This window comes from Colossoma macropomum, unplaced genomic scaffold, assembly GCF_904425465.1.
Source record: "Colossoma macropomum unplaced genomic scaffold, Colossoma_macropomum, whole genome shotgun sequence".
Lineage (NCBI taxonomy): Eukaryota > Metazoa > Chordata > Actinopteri > Characiformes > Serrasalmidae > Colossoma > Colossoma macropomum.
The window spans coordinates 27,840,125-27,857,948 of NW_023494803.1; the positions used below are offsets into that span (position 1 = coordinate 27,840,125).

The window sequence follows — 17,824 nt, forward strand, 5'->3', positions numbered from 1 at the left end:
TGTGTACTAAACATAATGGGCTAGTTTCAGAGACTCAGATGAAGCCTAAGCCTGAAGCTTTTATTGGTCATCACTGGCAATGCAGTTTAGTCTGTTTTTCTTCTCTCTTTCTCTCCATCAGACACTTCGCTCAGTGTGGACTCATGCCGACTGGTGGCTAGTGAACTTCAGAGCAGTTTCAAAAAGGCCTCTCATCTCTACAGGATGGTACGTTATCACTGCTGTAAACTGATGTCATTATTGTTATCATATCAAACATACAGTACTGGGCAAAAGTCAAGAGTTGACTCTTCATTTGTGTGGTTTCCGCTCAGAACAGCCATTAAGTACAATTTATTAATTTTTCTTCTCAGGAAATAAGCAGAAAGTATATATTTAACAGAAAATTACACAGAAGCCTAAACAACTAAATATAATGCCAGTATCTTCAGTATTTATTGTGTCCAACCTTTAATACAGTTTACATTCTTTTCGTAGATTTGCTTTCAGTTTTTCAAAGAAATCTGCAAGGATATCTTTCCATGCCTCCAAAGTTCAGTCTTAGAAATTGGTTGCATTTTCTGCTTATCACAACCCAAATAATAGCCAGCATATTCAATGCAGTGCAGATGTATTCCTTGCTGCCTTACATATCCCATAATCCTGTATCAGCACAGGTGTGGTTAGTAGAAAATAGCAGAAAACAATGGAGGAGAGAGACTGGTTTGTGTACAAGTACAGTACTTTTGTATGTAAGTTCAGCATGCTAGCCTTCTTAAGACATTTTTTGGATAAAAGATGCTAACGTCTAACACTAACAGTTAGCAAAGAGCGGTCATATCTTGGCAACATGAAGTATTGTTGCCTCGGAACAGCCACAATGCAGCATATTTTAAAAATGCTATCAAATGATGAGTAAAATTAGTTTTTTATTCATAATTTCACATACTGCGCAACACAGCATACAGGGTCGTTTTTGCTTGTGCCAGTATTGTTGAGATTCAAACTTGTGATCACACAGGAGGAAGTATTGATGATAATTATGATTATTATGTATAATATTGTCATATTGTTCTGCCTTAACTCGCTTTCTATATGTGTATGCAGCTGAGCAGTTCTACAGACTCCACTCAGGAGCAGCAGGAGATGGCTCGAGTGTTGACGGATGCGTTCGATGCAGTGCGGACTGAGCTGAACTCGCTGCCCTGCTCCAACAGCAGCTCCCTGTGCATGCTGGGCAGCAGGGCAGCGGGCGTGGGGGAGGATCGGACGCTGGCTCTGTTGGAGCAGTATTCTCAGCTCCTCCTCAGGGCTGTGGAAAAGAGGATGGACAGTAAAATCTGACTCTTTTATTTCCTTTTCTTTGGATCAGAGCACTGAGGCTGAGGCCGGATCCCAGGCCATGACTCTGCGCAGGTTTCTTTTAATAGGAGTTTTTTTAATGAACAGATTAAAAAGAAGTTCCAGAAATCAGGACTGTATGGATTGTTGTTTTCTTTTTTTTAAGAGTGGAAAACAACTTCTTTCCTTTGGACTAGTTAGTGTTCAGTGGTGGGCACAAGGAGAATTTGATTAGTGTGTCGTATCTTTACTTACATACTGATGATGGCCAGGCTCTGTCCGTCAGGACCATGGAGAATTCAGCATGGCCAGAATGCACTACAGACTTTAACCTCACCGCCCTACCTCCCTTTTTAGCAGGCTTTTGCTTGCACTCTCCACTCCTCCACTTCACCTCGTTGCCAAATATTGTGCCCTTTTACTTAACAGTATATCTGGATGTTTGTGGATAGGAGCGATGACGGACTGTAAAAAGACTCACGTCTTGAGGGAGGTGAGATTTGCTTGCTTGTTACAGCTTCTAAATGACAAATGGACTCCCCTGACTCACCAGAATTTACCCACCACCTTGAAGATGGACTCTTTTTTTTGCTGAGTAGATCTCTAAGCAAGTGACAGGTGTTTTTCAGAACTTTATAGAATGCTCTCTCTCAGAGGGAATCAGTCTTCTTTACTTGTCTTAAAAGCCAGATTTTTTTCTCATTTATATCTTGAGGATGTTTTTATAATGTATGTTGTGTTTGTTGCAGATGTGTGACTGTATTTATTCTCATGTGATGGGTCAATAGCTGGGGTTACTGATCCCTAAATAGTGTTGTACAGTGAGTGTATGTTCTGATACTGGATACCCCTAGTGTCAATATGGTGCCAGTGGAGTGTCATGAGAAAGACATCTGCTTTAGAGAGGGAAACAATATACTGAGGAGTTTATAAGATGACCGCATCCAAATGTCATGCATGAATTTTGAAGGACAGTTTTGTACACGTTTGAGACTTCTTTTTTACTTAAAATCGACATGGCAAATGTCTGAAGAATGCGGGTGCCTTAATTTATAACCAGCAATTTGTTGTTAAAGGTTAAATCTCAAGACGTTTCATTTTTTGAATGCTGTTTGGATGCTGTCTTCCTCAATATGATGCATTCCAGACAGCAAATTTAGACTCAACTGCCATAGAAATCTAACAGAATAGAGACAAATCATTCTGGTGACACAGACAGGGACCTCACACCCTACTGCTAGGTTATCACAAGGCAAAACATTAAATTGACCCTCTAATCACCAAAATACAAAATTACCACTAAAGTTTTTCACATTTGGCCCTGTTTCTCAGGTTTAGATTAAGCCTAGACTGTAGGGCATTTTAATAAAATATAATTTCACACTTCACACTGGGCAATTCCACTGATTTTTTTCAAAATTAAATTTTCTGCATAATTAAATTGTTCAGATAAAAAGTCCAGAGTGATTTGAAGTGAAATACTCAAGAGAAACTTACTGAGTCAAATTATTCACAGCAATGATAGGAAGCACACATTTGACATGTTTAATGCCTGTAAAGGCTACTTCACTGACAGTTATTAAAATAAGTGGTTATAAATATTTTTCCAGACACCTGAGATACAAACTAGTCCCCAAAGGAGACTTACCATTATTTTACTATTATCAACGTGCACCATTTCAAATCAAAACACTCTGAATAACTTTGTTTACATCTCATCACTTGAATTATGCAGAACTTGTGATAAATTGGTGGAATTCCCCTTTAAGTGTACTTAAATCCCTGAGACTAGTTTATGAGACACTACATCTAGGCTGAGATGTTTTTTCTAGCCGCTGGCACAAACTTTCTCCTTTTTCTTAACGGTAAAGCTAATATTGATGTGCAGTGAAGCACTTTCATTCTAGAATAATAGTAATTAAGGTGATAGGATTGTGATACTGTAGAAATACTGTATTTCTGTTGGACCTATGTGTACTGTATACTGTTTTGACTTTCTCATACTGTTACAGAATATGGTGCTTGTGCTCAGTGCAGCTATCAAAGCACTGCAAAACTACTTCAACACAACAGTTTTCTCTGTGCCCAAAACAAAGCATTAATCTAAAGCAGTGGTCTCCAACCCTGGTCCTGGAGAGCTTCCTTCCTGCAGAGTTTAGTTCCAACCTGTATCCAATAAGCTGCCCAGCCAAGAGGTTGATTAGCTGGAGCAGGTGTGGCGAATTGTGGTTAGAACTGCGCTCTGCAGGAAGGCAGCTCTCCAGGACCAGGGTTGGAGATCAAAACCCAACAGTCCCAATCCAGTCCAGCCTCAATAATATCCTCTCCTGGTAGAGAGGAGTCTTCAGTTTAAGCTGTATTGGCATACATCTGCTTAGTCTCAGTCATACAGTGATGAGTAAATTGACTATTCAGGTATCATAATTTTGATCTCCAACATTCTTCTTGTTTGTCACTTACAGTACAAAAAGTGCAATTTAAACAATTTTAACATGAACATATTGATATGCATGAGACCAATAATAGCAAATAAACAAGCAAATCTTTCGTTCAAACTTAAGTCAATCAAGTAAGCATATTAATCACTTACGTAACCTGAGAGTGAACTGAAGATGTAGGATTGTATTTAAAGCCAGTGGTAGGAGAGTTACTTTACTGCTAGCATGAATATACTCTGTATGCATGAAGAGCGATGGACTTTAGGGCTGACCTGTTTGCTGAACTAGAATGCATGGATGTACATTTGACTTGCTTCATGAACAATCATTCGATGCTTGGCCATTAGTGCTACCTCTGTGGCTACTTGGCTCTCTTCTCATCTCCTGTATGGGCAATGAATCATGTAGGCTAGCACTAAAAGTGGACCAGAGGGTTATAAGACTGTTTCTCATTAGCTTGTTTGCCAAACTCATGGCTTGTTTGTTTTGTACCACTCCTAAATTATGTTTTTATTCTCAGTATCCTCTGACAAAATAAAAAAAAAACTCAGACATGTGAATAAAACTGTATTTATTATACAGCAACTCTGGTTATTTATTGCACATGATAGTACTTTGACATCAACAGGCCAATGAACACAACCAACCCAGAGCTTTTTTTTTTATTTCCTTTTAATATTTGACTATTTGGGCCAATTACCCAGTTATGTATTAAGCCTAGTCTTAGAATAAATAATTTTGTCCATTAAAATAGTTTAGAGGGCTTACACGCTTTGAATGTCTGGTTTCTATCACCTCCACTGAACAATTCTGAAATGGCGCATGTCACATTAAACCAGTCTGAATGGTTTATATTTGAACTGTTGGTAATGTTAAAAAATTGGTGGAATTCCACTGCAAAGATCTAAGTTTGAAAAGTTATACTACAAAACTCATTAAGAGTAAAGGGAACACTTTTTGTCCAGGAAAGGAAATCAAGAAACACTCCCTCACAACATCCTTGTTTATGCGGCACTGGTCTGAGTGGGACTAAAAAGATTACTATAAGATACTTCTAAAGTTTGAATCATTTGGGGATGATGTGGTTCTGTGGTGAAGGCATCATACTGAACCCACAGCTCCAGTTAGAGATTCCACCAGCTGGAAGTAGTTGTACTTGATATCATAATCCATATCATACCAGAAATTTACTGCAGAGAGAACAAACATATTACACATTATTAGGTGTTACTTCAGGGAATAACAAATACTTGCCATATGATAATAGTAGAAGCACAAGTAATTCTATATTAACTGAAATTCATGCCCACTTACATCTGTATTTGTCATTAATAATGAGATGTCAGTAATGCTGACTGAAGAGGGCCCAGACCATTTTGAGGGTGCTCCTACAATCAGGATGTAATTTGTGCCCCACTGATGTTACATTTCCATACATTTATTTTAGATATGTATGTAAAGTTTTACACATCAGTAAAGTGTGTTACTGACAACTTAAGTGCATGTTTCAGATAAATTACCACACAAACATTGTAAGCCATTTTTCCTGCGACAGTAACTACACTTCACCTTGAAATTATTTTTGCATTAATGTGCAAATCCATTTAACGCCTCAAGCTTAAAACATCCTTTGCCATGAGTCATCAATTTTAGCCTATGAAAAATGTACATTTTAGTTGTGTCCTTCAACATTCACTCATACAGTCCTTCAACGCTGTTACCTGATTACATTCACCCATATGAAATATTTTAAATTCTCCACGAGAAACACATTCAACAGGAATTTGCATCACTCTAACTTCCTGAAGACAAATTATGGACTGAAAATAAATGATTCATTAAATAAAAACATTTTAATTAAATCATTAGAAGGCTCTTTAATGTTCTCATGCTGTTAGCATGAATGCTAGTTAACCATATTTTGTATTTTTGCAAGTTTTATGATGAAAACCTTAACGCTGTTACCCAGTTGAGTCCTTTAAACCTTAAAAACGCCTGTTTACTTAAATATAATGTTAAAAAATATTCTAAAAGATAATTTCTATGAGTCATAAGGGCTAAATGGCACCCTAATCTTGGAATCACTTTAATTCTCTCTAATTCTCCCTAAGAGAACTCCAGTTCCCACTACAGTACCTGCTATGCATCCATGAGACTGGCGGACGTGGTGGAACCAGAGAGAGGGGAGGTAAAGCATCTCTCCTGCTTTGACTGTGCAGTTCAGTGGCCGGGCCAGTCTGTAGGATGGATAGCGCTCCAAGTCCGGGTTCAGAGGGTCTAGGGGAATCCAAGGCACCTAAAGTGGTGAAATAGCTTTTTTGAGATTTTAAGATAGATGGCTGTACTATAATCATTCCTGATAAGAAAAGAGTGCATTTCACTAACAACTGGCCAGACAGTGTGGTAGAGAGAGCTGCCTAGCTGTACCACATATGAGTGACTGATGGACAGTTTTTTTTTGTTGTTGTTACTTTTTTAATTACTATTATTCTAAATAGGTATTTAAAAAATCTCTGTCGCTGTCAGGCTTACTTTCTCTGAATCCTCTTCATCCACTATTTCAAAGCTGCCATCTTGTTTCTGTTTGTATGTAGCTGGGCAGTAGAGCTCTACACAAACACAAAACCATATGACCACACATCATCTCAGTCCAAGTTTAATAAGGATACATTCCCCCCAGTGATATAAAGTCATGCAAACATTTGAACACCCCCCCCCATTCAAATGACATGTTCTGTTGATTTTCTAAGTGAAAATAAGTTAACACATCCTCTACAGAGAACATTTTACATGGACTTCTTCTGCATATTTCAGCGCCCAATTTCTATTGATTTGTTTCTAATCCCATATCTATTTATCTGATGTTTGCGAGCATGCTGAAAAAGCATTGCTGAGTCTGTGGATGTGAGATTAATACATAAAGACAGATGTATGAGGTCTGAAAAACTCATGTGAAATCTGATCCAACATCTGACTTTTAAATTATTATTTCATGCTTTACAGGGCAGCACAAAGCAGCACACAGACACCAAATTTTAAACATTTTTTCTCCTGTTGCAGTAATGCTACATCTTTTAGAAGAAATCTTAAGAAATTTTACATAGCTATGCTTTAACCAATATCAGTACAACTGAGTTATGATCTATTTTGTATTCACTGGAATAACACTGTGTTCCAGAGTATACGCTACAAGTTATGAGGATTGACTTTGAAGACTACTTGACTTGATACTGAAAAACAATGAAACAGAACAAATGTGTCATGCAAAGGCCACCTTTTATGATTTGTTCCCCCAGTATGTTAGATACACTAAAATGTGCCTGACGTGTGTTCTGTGTAGAGGATGTGTATTTATTTGCATGTAATTTGAACAGGGACACCCAAATATAGAACAATGTTCAACAAAATCAGCACCGTATAATCAGTCCTGCTTCTTGACGACTGAAAAAAATGCATGGATTAAAGCAGATATTCTGTGAATCAAGCAGGAACTGCAAAAAAAATGTGTAAAAATGCATCTAACAGACAGCCTGATGGTGAAGAGATTAAACAAATAAATAAATAAACAAACAAGCAAACAGGTAAAGAATGAGAACTTCTTACCGTATGGTATGAAAGGTCGGTCAGTGGGAGGGATCAGAATAAACTTCTTCTCTCCAGAGATGACACAGTACAGGTTCTCATAGGGGTCTTTGTGCACTGTAAATTAAATTAATTTTCAGAAATTAAATATATATTTATTCTTTTGTAGGCCTATATTGAAAGCAAAAAAATACACATTTACTGATGTTTTGTGGCTTCTCTGCCTAAACATATAGAAAAAGCTGTTCTGTTTTGTGGAATTTTGTTTTTAGACAGAAGCACCTCATGGAACTGAAGCAGTTAAATATATCTGATGCTTCTTAAGAACAGTGCTTTGCATCAGTGACACTGTGTGCCCTTGTTGAGGCTTACAGTTTACAAAAATGTGCTTGCAGTTCTGATGTAAGACGCTATTAGTAATTAATCATTTTATTTTGCACAATAGAAAATGGTGCTTTTGTTTTTTTGTTATTTGTTAAAAGAAGAAGTAAGATTTCTTTGTTTACACAGTCCGTATCATGCAGACTTATATCTGTGTGTTTTGTTTCTCGGCATTTCATACCTGAACTGAATATACTACGAACACATGAATTCAAACTTACTTGATGTGACTGCACTTTCCTCTCCTAACCAGAAATTTACAGCATCAGGTAATTTTCCTGGAAAAAAAAAACATATTAACATTTAAATTAAACGTGCAACCTGTGAGTTCACAGAAAGTGTGGTCACCTTCCTACTTGGTAAAACAAAACCTGCAGAAGAGAGACAGACTCCAGAAACTGCAGATCGAGCACACTCATATTTTGGCTCAAGCAGCTGGAAGGAGATGTGAGGACATTGCTATAAATGCCCATGGAGAGCCAAACTGTGTTTAAAAATAACTCTCAGAGTCAAATCAGCATGAGAACCAATGCATTTCCATGTTGCTGGAGTTACTGTGTGCTCTTGCTCTGGAGCAGAGGCGTGATACATGACCTACCGAGCGCCTCGCTCATCCACGGGATGTGAGTCTGTACGTCTTCTGTTAGCTGTGGCAGTTCCTCAGTCAGACTGGAGCACTGTTTCTGTGCATAGAACACACCGCTGCTCTTCACCTTGCCCTCTATAATGTCCAGCAGCGAGGAGAAGGTCATTTGGCGCTCTTCAGGCATCACAAAGCGGTCTCCATTCACAGCATCTGCGTAGCCATTTGGAGTCACAGCCACACTGATGACCTTAGAGCCAACAGCCTCTCTGAAAGAACATAAAGACACATTTAGAAATGATGTAGGAAATAAGGAGAAACCAAAAACGGTTGAGAGATTTTTTTTACCTGAGGTATGCAGGGTTCCACTTAGACAAAGCTGGCCAGTCACTGAAGGCATTGCGAATGATGCAGGGCTTATTAGGACCAATCCAGTCACGATAGAACTGTAGTGGAGAGACGGGCCCATCCAGGTACGGCACTGACTCGTTCAAATAAAGCTCTAAGGAGTTAACAACACACTGTTGATTTCCAAAGAACCATCAATGGAAAATATTATTCTTAATGATTTGAAAAGATAGGGATGAATGACAGTGATAGCCAACTGTACAGCTGTAGAATATCACTTGGATGGCAGTGTATCTGGGTGAGTGTGTGTGTGTGTATAAATATACATGCAAACATACATTATATATATATATATATAGTTTTAGGCACCAGAAGATTATATTTTAAAAAGCTACTAAACTGGACAGTCAGCATTTAGTTGCCCAGAAAAACATCAAGAATATATATAAATAATAATACAATAAGTATTGATTTTATGTATGTTATTGTATATCTTTGTTCTTCTGACCAGCTTATATCAACTACTTTTGTGAAAATAAATAATTCTTGTTACTTTTTCCTTTATTACTGTTTGTTTGCATCCTTTATTCTAATATTACAAGGTGATTTGACAAGCAAAAGCCCAACTGCTTCTGGAACAAATGGTTCATAAGTCCACTTCCTTTAGGTGCCTAAGACTTTGCGCAGTACCGTGTGTACATCATCAGTGGTCAGATTCTGGATAAAAGGAGCTTTTGGCTGGATATTTTTATTTGGTGGTCTATTCTCAGCTCAGCAATGACACTTTGCTGAATTGATGAATAGGGTAAAGAAATGCTAACAACGTGTGCAGAGAAACAGATGGACTACAGTCTGTAATTGTAGAACTACAAAGTGCACTTAAATGGTAACTGGAGCTGATAACATGGACAATGAGCACAGATATAAGCTAGGGGTACTTAGTGAAGTGCTCAGTGAGTGTGTGTGGATATTGGTCAGGCAACCTCTCCCTTGTCCATCACTGGGACTGGGACCACCATAGGCCACCTGGGCCATCACCTGACCAAACATTATGTGGGTTGTGGTGCAGTCTCAGAACAGCGTGTTCAGAATAATACACAAGGAAATGAAACAATGAGCACATAACTACAGCATGTAGCACTTCGAGGTTTGTAAGAAGAGGCTGATGAACCCTATAACGCACTGAACTGTGGGAACGTAGGCTAAACCTGAAATCCAGCATTTCACTGTGAATGACACAAAGCAGCCACTGGGTGCAATTCACTCACCACGGGCTTCCTCTGGGAAATGTCTCAAACAGTTCCTCACTTCTTCCATAGCCTAACATCTCATATCATGTTGGTTAAAGCAAAGAATCCAACGACAGATTAGAAAGCATTCATAAAGCACACCAACGCACAGGTTAATAAAACATGTAGGTTAGTGGAGTGAGATATGACACTTGGCTTATCAGTGCCACTCTACATTACATACAGACGCCGCCTAGACATAATAATGAGATATTAGACTCCAAAACATGCGCTCAGTGTCATGCTGCTCTTCACGTCTTCCGCTCTTGCGCGGAGAGCAACGCTGTTTAAGGGGATCCTGGCTACTTCCTGTTTCTCCCGTTGTATCAGAAACATGACTGCAAAACGCCAGAGGGCGCTCGCGAGCGAGTCCTCAATGAACGGGGTGAATAGAGCTAAAGGGCTAAAAATGAAAAATTAAAATCGTTTCTAAACACTTCGTTTAGAAAGAACAAAGATGTATTTCACTAAAAAAACAAAGAAACCGTACCTGTATGTTTCCTTTTTTTCTACAGCACATAGATTTTTGGCAGTAGGGAGCGAGTATTACTGCTACTAAGAGCTGACTGGTTGGCATTACTGCAGCTCTGTGTTGACTGGTTAGCATTACTGTTACTAAGTGCTGATTGGTAGCCATTCCTGCTACTTAGTGCTGATTGGTTGGCAATACTGCTACTGAGTGCTTATTGGTTAGCATTACTGGTGCTTTGTGCTGACTGGTTGGCATTACTGCTGCTAAATTAAGCATTTTCAAATTATGATTTTGCTTAAATGCTCTATATTAACCCATTAATTTTGGACTCGCTCGTGAGCTCCCTCTAGTGTGTGACAAACCCAGAAGACGTTACTGAGTGGCAGTTCTCGTCAGCACAAACACCGGCAGAAAAAAAAACTGGAAATATTATACTGGCATTTATATCGAAATACATAATAGTTTTCGAAGTTATACGAACCACTATATGCTCGACCAGGCCTGCATTTGGTCTGATACCTCTTCTCTGATGACGTTTGGTCTGACGGCGTTTGTGCTGACGTTCAGTTTCACCAGATCTGAGTCATGACGATGGTGTATCGAGACTCGAAGTCGTTTAGCTTAAGGAATGATGCCGTTCTGCCTCGGAGGTCAGAAGGATGTCCTAAAATGTACCCCGTAGCCCCGCCCAGTGCTAATTAACATATACGTGCATGTTGGTCAGTTTGAAAACGAAAACGAAAAGTGGAAAATGTAAAGTAAAAGTCCAGCAGGTGGCGCTGATGTTCGTTTGCATTTGCCTTTTCATTCTGACACTTAAAGCGCGCCGACGCCGAAAAATGAATCACAAACTGTCACTTTGCTGTTGATTTATCAGTTTTGCATTTTCATTTTCATTTTGTCAGATATGCAGCCGATTGCTGTGAAAAAGAAATAAGAACATAAACACTGCATTTTGATTTTAGTTTTGACACGTATTCTGCATTTCATGAAGAAAAGCCAAAACCAAAGTGAAGATTTTCGTTTCTCTATTAGCTTTTTAACTTTAGATTTGGCCATGAAAAACCAGAATAACGACTAAAATTAAATGAAAAATAGGTGTTTTACATTTATTTTTATTTTTGTCACAAATGGCTCGTGCTCATGTGAAAAATGAAATTGCAAATGTAGGTGTTTCATTTCATTTTCAATTTTGGCAGGATATTTGCGCAGATGTTTGGAAAAAGAAATGGCAAAAAGTGGTTTGCATTTACATTTTATTGTTTTAATTTTAATTTCTTTTTTTTGGCTGGATTTGCCTCCCATAGGGGAGGGGTTCTCCTCTCTGCACATTCTCCGGATAAGCAAAGCCAGACAGAGCGAAACTACTTTTGCTCGAAACGAGGATTGTCTCCCTCTTGTGGGTGGAGACTATATTGTCACTGTTTGTAAACATATTACATTTTTCTCAGCGTACAAGTAAAAAAAGGGGACGTTTACATGTTAAACGAATGTGTATCTGTTCTAAAAGAGGCTGCTTAACTGATGCTGGTGCGTCTGCACGTTTTGTCACGTCACTCTTCGCACTCGATGCTCATTAGTGAGAGTCTGAGCAATTAACGCGGCCTGTTTGGAACGGCCTCGGACAGAGTTTGATAGCTCCTACAGCCTCTTTACTTTGTCGGTTAATTCACAATAATTTGATGGACCCTGTGAAATATGGATGAAGAGGCATCGCTTGAGAGCTACTTTGACCAGTCAATTGCTGTAAGTTAATATCTTGAACTCATTTTTCAATTTCTTTGGATACAGACGACAAACTGCACTCAGAGAATATTTAAACACACATTTTACAATATGCACTTGTACCCATGTAGTGTGATCTCCACCCTCATAATGCCAGAGATGCTTATATCTGTACTCTCCAGGGTTCATCTGAGTACATTTTTGAGGGGGACTTGGGTTTGCAAGGCCCTCCACAGCTGCAGGATCCCTCCTTCCTGGCCTCCTCAATCTCTGCACAGCAGAAAGACCTCTCTGAGGACCTGGACCTGAGCTTCCTGCCTGATGAACTCAGCGCCCAGGAGGAGCCACCTGAGAATGCAGGTGTCAGTTCACAAGAGGACAGTGGTATATACCCAGACTGTCCACCGTCAGAGTTATCTGGTACAGACCCTGACCCCAGTAAGACTCAACCTGCAGCCTCCCCCTTCTGCTCCCTTCCAATGACACCCATGACACCTATGACCCCTGTTGCCCCAGTGACAGAAAGTTCAGGAATCATCCCACAATTACAGTAAGACATTTGGCTTTCACATGTAAATTATTAAATGCAAGGATGTTCCAGAGCTTTCTGGAGGAGACCAGTTCATTTTATTAACTAGAAAATGTGCAAAAAATCAGAGGTGCACATTTGATAGCACTGCTTATGTACCTAGAATGTATCTTGGTACATCTGGTGTCATCTGATTTCACAGAACTCAACAATAGGATGAAAAAAAGGGCAGTGATTGATAATTAGGAGAATAAATAACATATATTAGTATGCTAAAAAGGTACAATGCACTGTCTTTAGTGAAGGCGTAGCGCAGATATGTTTTGCCTATAAAGGCTATATAGTTAAGAATCATGATCTTGGCTTGCTTTGAAATGCACATGGAGGTTGGCATTCAGACATTTACTTGTAGTTTGTAAGGACAAATAGGAGAATACATAGAGGGTGTGGTGGGTCTGAGTTCTAGGTTTACTGGCACTGATGAAAGAAGCTATTTATGTGCTTTCTTGTAGAACATGTAGTGACCTGGGTGAGACTGGTTGGCATATAACTTATTTGTGGAGATTTTCAGTAGTTGTAAATGTTGAAACTTCTGTTCATAGAAGTCGAATGTACTTGCTGTTGTTTTAGTGATACTGGTATGTTCCACATTCTTCTGTAGCTTATCATGTTATACGATCATGCTGATAAGATTGTTCTTTTGTATCTTGATTCATGGGTCACTGGAACAGTTTGAACAGGGTTAGATTGTAACCGATGAGTAAATAGACAATGTTTATGTATATCTATAAACCTGTGTTTGGTTATGTACAGGAATATTGTGTCCACAGTAAATCTGGCTTGTCCTCTAGACCTAAAGGCCATTGCTCTTCAGGCTCGAAATGCTGAGTACAATCCAAAGGTAAGTGTTAGTAAAATTGTGCACTTCTTTTTAGGTTGTGTTTTGGGAAGTTCCTTTTAATTCTGTTTGAGTCATTGAGTATGGATTTTGGCTACTCTGCCCACCTTCGGTGACATTAGAGTCAGTAGCATTACTGAGTCAGGAGAAAAAAAATGCCTCCGTGCTGCTGCGATTCACCCTGTAAAGCCTGAAATAATAATTTGCATGCAGACACACTTCCATCAGAGAGGTCTTCAAATTCCTACAACATATATAGTGCAGCTTTAAAGTAGTGTGAATAAATGTTTATTAGAAGTAACACATTATTTCCAACATTGCAAGCACTACTGTGTCCAAACTCTGTTTTTTCTAGCGTTTTGCTGCTGTTATAATGCGGATCCGTGAGCCTAGAACCACTGCGCTCATCTTCAGCTCTGGAAAGATGGTCTGCACCGGGGCAAAGAGGTTTGGATCTTTCATCTCAAAAAAAAAAATCTAATGCTGTGACCCTGTATCTCTAAAATGGTAAATTACATGAAAAACATTCTTAACTTTAATGTACACTCACTGAGCGCTTTATTACGAACACTGTACTAATACTGGGTAGGGCCTCCCTTTGCTCTCAAAACATAGATTTCAGTGGCATAGATTTCACAAGAAATATTACTTTGAGATTCTGGTCCATGTTGACATGACTGCATCATGCAGTTCCTGCAGATTTTTCAGGTGCACTTTTACGCTGTGAACCTTCCGTTCTACCACATCCCAAAGGTGTTTTATTAGATTCAGATCTGGTAACCAACCATGTAACTAGTTTGAGACAACTTTTGCTTTTTGACATGGTGCATTATCATGCTGGAAGATGGGTAAATGGTGACGTTCTGATGCATTGTGACTCTGAGACGCTTTTCTGCTTGCCACCATTGTACAGAGTGGTTATCTAAATTACTGTAGCCTTTCTGTCAGCTCGAAACAGTCTGGCCATTCTCCGTTGACCTCTTTCATCAACAAGGCATTTCTGTCCGCAGATCTGACACTCACTGGATGTTTTTATTTATGTATTTTATTTTATTACACTATTCTGAATAAACTCTAGACACTGTTGTGTGTAAAAATTCCAGATGATCAGCAGTTACAGAAATACTCAAACCAGCCTGTCTGGCTCCAACAATCATGCCACAGTCAAAATCACGGAGATCACATTTTTTTGGTTGATGAGGACATTACCTGAAGCTGCTGGACCGTATCAGCATTATTTTATGTACTGCATGAAGTTGGCTGATTAGATAATTGCATGAATGAGCAGCTGTACAGGTGTTCCTAATCAAGTGCTCAGTGAGTGTAAGTTAATGTAATGAGATTTTATTATAAATAATTTTAGACCATTTCTATTGTTCTGTTCATCAAGAAATTTTTCACACAATGTAAAGAGCAGCTTGCCTTTTCAAATGGTGTAAAAATATATTGTAAAAAATTGAACAAAACATATTTTCTGTGTGTGGCATAATACTGCAATATGTTTGTTTGATCTAAAGAGAGTAGGTCAGTGTTAATCTAGAGACATCTTTTGAAATGTCAGTGTCGCGTTGTATCACACATAATCACAGACTTGTATCTGTCTTTTCTGTTAAGCTTTCTTTCCTATTCCGTTTCTAAGTTTTCTCTCCTGTTTCACACAGTGAGGAGCAGTCACGCCTTGCTGCGAGGAAATATGCCCGAGTGGTGCAGAAGCTTGGCTTTCCAGCCAAATTTCTTGACTTCAAGATCCAGAACATGGTTGGCAGTTGTGACGTATGTTTCCCCATTCGGCTGGAGGGCCTGGTTCTGACTCACCAACAGTTCAGCAGGTTTGTCCAAGCAGCTTATCTTGTCTTTAAGTGACATAAATGCTCACCTTTGTATAACAGCTTCTGTCATTTCATCCATAAAGCTATGAGCCAGAGTTGTTTCCTGGTTTGATTTACCGCATGGTGAAGCCACGTATTGTCTTGCTGATCTTTGTGTCTGGAAAAGTCGTTCTTACAGGTATGAAGAGGTGAGAAGAGGCACCTATTATGAATAAATCAGCTTTTAGCTCTGATGCTAATCATGCAGTTTTTCTTTTACACACATTCCCATCTGCTTATTGATCTTAGCAGAATGTAACCATTTAGTGTACACCAAGGCTAAATCTCAAGTGGCTCCCTAGTCCCTGTAGTTGCACTATGTGAGTTATGAAATTTTGGCTTCTACATTCAAATAGTGCACAATATGTTCAGTAGAAAATTGTACACAAATCCCAAATGGCTCTGTATTAGATTTTATGCAGTTTGGGTGCATTATTTTAGGACATTTGTAGTGCACTGCTGGGAATTAGGAAGCCATTTGAGATTCTGCCCCAGTTTTGATTTCACCAATTAGGCCTTTTTCGTTGACCTGCTTTCTCCATTCTTACTCCAGGTGCTAAAGATCGCTCGGAAATATATGAAGCTTTTGAGAATATCTACCCAATTCTAAAGGGATTCAGGAAACAGTGAAAAGGAAAGTGCACTTCTACTTATTCAATGAGTGTAATGTCCAAATAAATGGTGCTTCTGTTGCCTTTTATTCACTATTCTTGAAAGTCTGAAAAGAGACAATTTAATCAAACATTGTGTTGTTAAGGCACATTTTGTTGTTTTGTATTTATGTTTTTGTCAGAATTTGTGAGTATTGTTGTATTTGAGTGCATCAAGGAAATGTTCTGTTAACATATTTTGATACTTAAAACATAAAAGTTGATATTCTGCCAACAAATTTTGCTTATTATTTTGGATGTATAATCGTGTTTCCCCTTCAAGCCAAGAAGTGTCCCTGCATTGCACAAGTTTCTGTTTTCCTGCTCTAACACATGGGATTCAGCATCATCATTAGCAGGACAGTGCTGAAACTACTTAGGGGGTGGGCCCCATAGCAGAGGTTGGCCCGCAGTGACCAGGCCCCCTAAAAACCTTTAGTGTGCCCCTGATATAAATACCAACACAATTTACACCCATGATTCACAGAAAGATCCAGTTTGTAACAACATACCTCACAGGTTGGCTCCCACCAACACTACACAGACAGCCCTGATGTCTGGGTAACTCCCTCTTATTCACAGTGCATCTCTTCCATGGCAACCATTTTCATATGGATCCTTTACAACCTGTAACATGATACATTCAGTATAACCCTAAAGTCTTAAAGAGGTATTACACCATTTTTTTAATGTTAGGCATAATTGAATGGTTTAGAAGTGATCAGAGTGGTTTGATGAGACATGTGTCATACAGTGGTGATTGGAACCAGACATCTGACGCCTTTAAAGCAGTGGTCTCCAACCCTAGTTCTGGAGAGCTGCCTCCCTGTGGAGCTGACCTAGGCTCTGCTACCTAAGGTACCTAAGGAATGTAGCTCTCCAGGACCAGGGTTGGAGACCACTGTTCTACAGTGCCTAAAAGCTCATTCACAGAAAGTTATTACACAAAACTGATGCAAAGAAGTTGCCTGATGCCTTAGATGTAGTTTTTGTTAGTTTTGAGAGAAAATATTTCAGCCCAAAAGCTTTTTTTAATCTATTCATGGCGAAAAGGTACATACATACATGTGTTGTAAGGCAAAATAGTACCCAAATATGATACATGTGGTCGCCACTTCCAGATATTTTCCCATTATCAACATTACAAAGACTCAGAACACATGTATGGGTTCAGTTGTTTTTTTTAATCAGTAAGTTTAAAGGCTTGTCATTTGTGTTTTAAACATTGCGACTCCTAGTTCCCCCTTACCGCCGCAACAAAGCAGTCTGTGGCAGCAGTTTTTCAGTAGACTAATGTAAAATGTAGGTTAATGTTAGATGCTGTGTGGAGTAATTCTCGTATAGGGGCATTACTGTTTTTTGCACCGGGGCTTTATTTATGACACCGACTAAGGAGGAGGAAAACAAGGAAACTGAACCTTTAAGACTGGAGCTGGGGAACACTGACCTCTCCGAGTTTCAGAGCCTGACTCTGTGTCATGCATATCGGATCCCATTTTCCATGCTGTGCTGGGTTCCTGCGCCTGTCCTGGTTGGAGAGCAGCGCGCGCGCGCACACACATACTTGGGAGCTGCTCCGTTTACCGACACGTGACAGTTAAACATAAACAACATCCGTCACGTGGTACAGAGAAGCGCCCGGCCAAACAGCACCATCACAGCCTGTAGGAGGAAGAGGGGAAGGAGGGGGCTTTGTCCTAAAGATACTGCATTTATCGCTAAAAATTGTTATCAGATACAA

At 39.3% G+C, this 17,824-nt stretch overlaps 3 protein-coding genes across 3 annotated transcripts in view; 2 read left to right on the top strand and 1 right to left on the bottom strand.

Moving 5' to 3' along the window:
- Positions 1-4,365, top strand: part of mapkbp1 (mitogen-activated protein kinase binding protein 1) — a 54,005-nt gene extending 49,640 nt beyond the window's left edge. Inside the window, exons 29-30 of the mRNA XM_036593113.1 lie at positions 122-207; positions 1,087-4,365. Of these exons, the coding sequence (XP_036449006.1) occupies positions 122-207; positions 1,087-1,323 (323 nt within the window). The 3' untranslated portion in view covers positions 1,324-4,365. The remainder of the gene's footprint in view (positions 1-121; positions 208-1,086) is intronic.
- Positions 4,313-10,242, bottom strand: jmjd7 (jumonji domain containing 7). Its single transcript, XM_036593115.1, has 8 exons — positions 9,921-10,242; positions 8,653-8,806; positions 8,320-8,573; positions 7,943-7,999; positions 7,362-7,457; positions 6,291-6,367; positions 5,895-6,054; positions 4,313-4,948 (listed from the first exon to the last, which is right to left on the bottom strand). Exons 1-8 carry the CDS (start codon positions 9,967-9,969, stop codon positions 4,860-4,862), a joined length of 936 nt encoding a protein of 311 aa, XP_036449008.1. The 5' UTR covers positions 9,970-10,242; the 3' UTR covers positions 4,313-4,859.
- A 1,869-nt stretch (positions 10,243-12,111) lies between these two features.
- tbpl2 (TATA box binding protein like 2) lies at positions 12,112-16,110 on the top strand. Its single transcript, XM_036592630.1, has 7 exons — positions 12,112-12,159; positions 12,270-12,688; positions 13,481-13,568; positions 13,921-14,012; positions 15,227-15,394; positions 15,478-15,572; positions 15,987-16,110. Exons 1-7 carry the CDS (start codon positions 12,112-12,114, stop codon positions 16,061-16,063), a joined length of 987 nt encoding a protein of 328 aa, XP_036448523.1. The 3' UTR covers positions 16,064-16,110.
- The last annotated feature ends 1,714 nt before the right edge of the window (positions 16,111-17,824 follow it).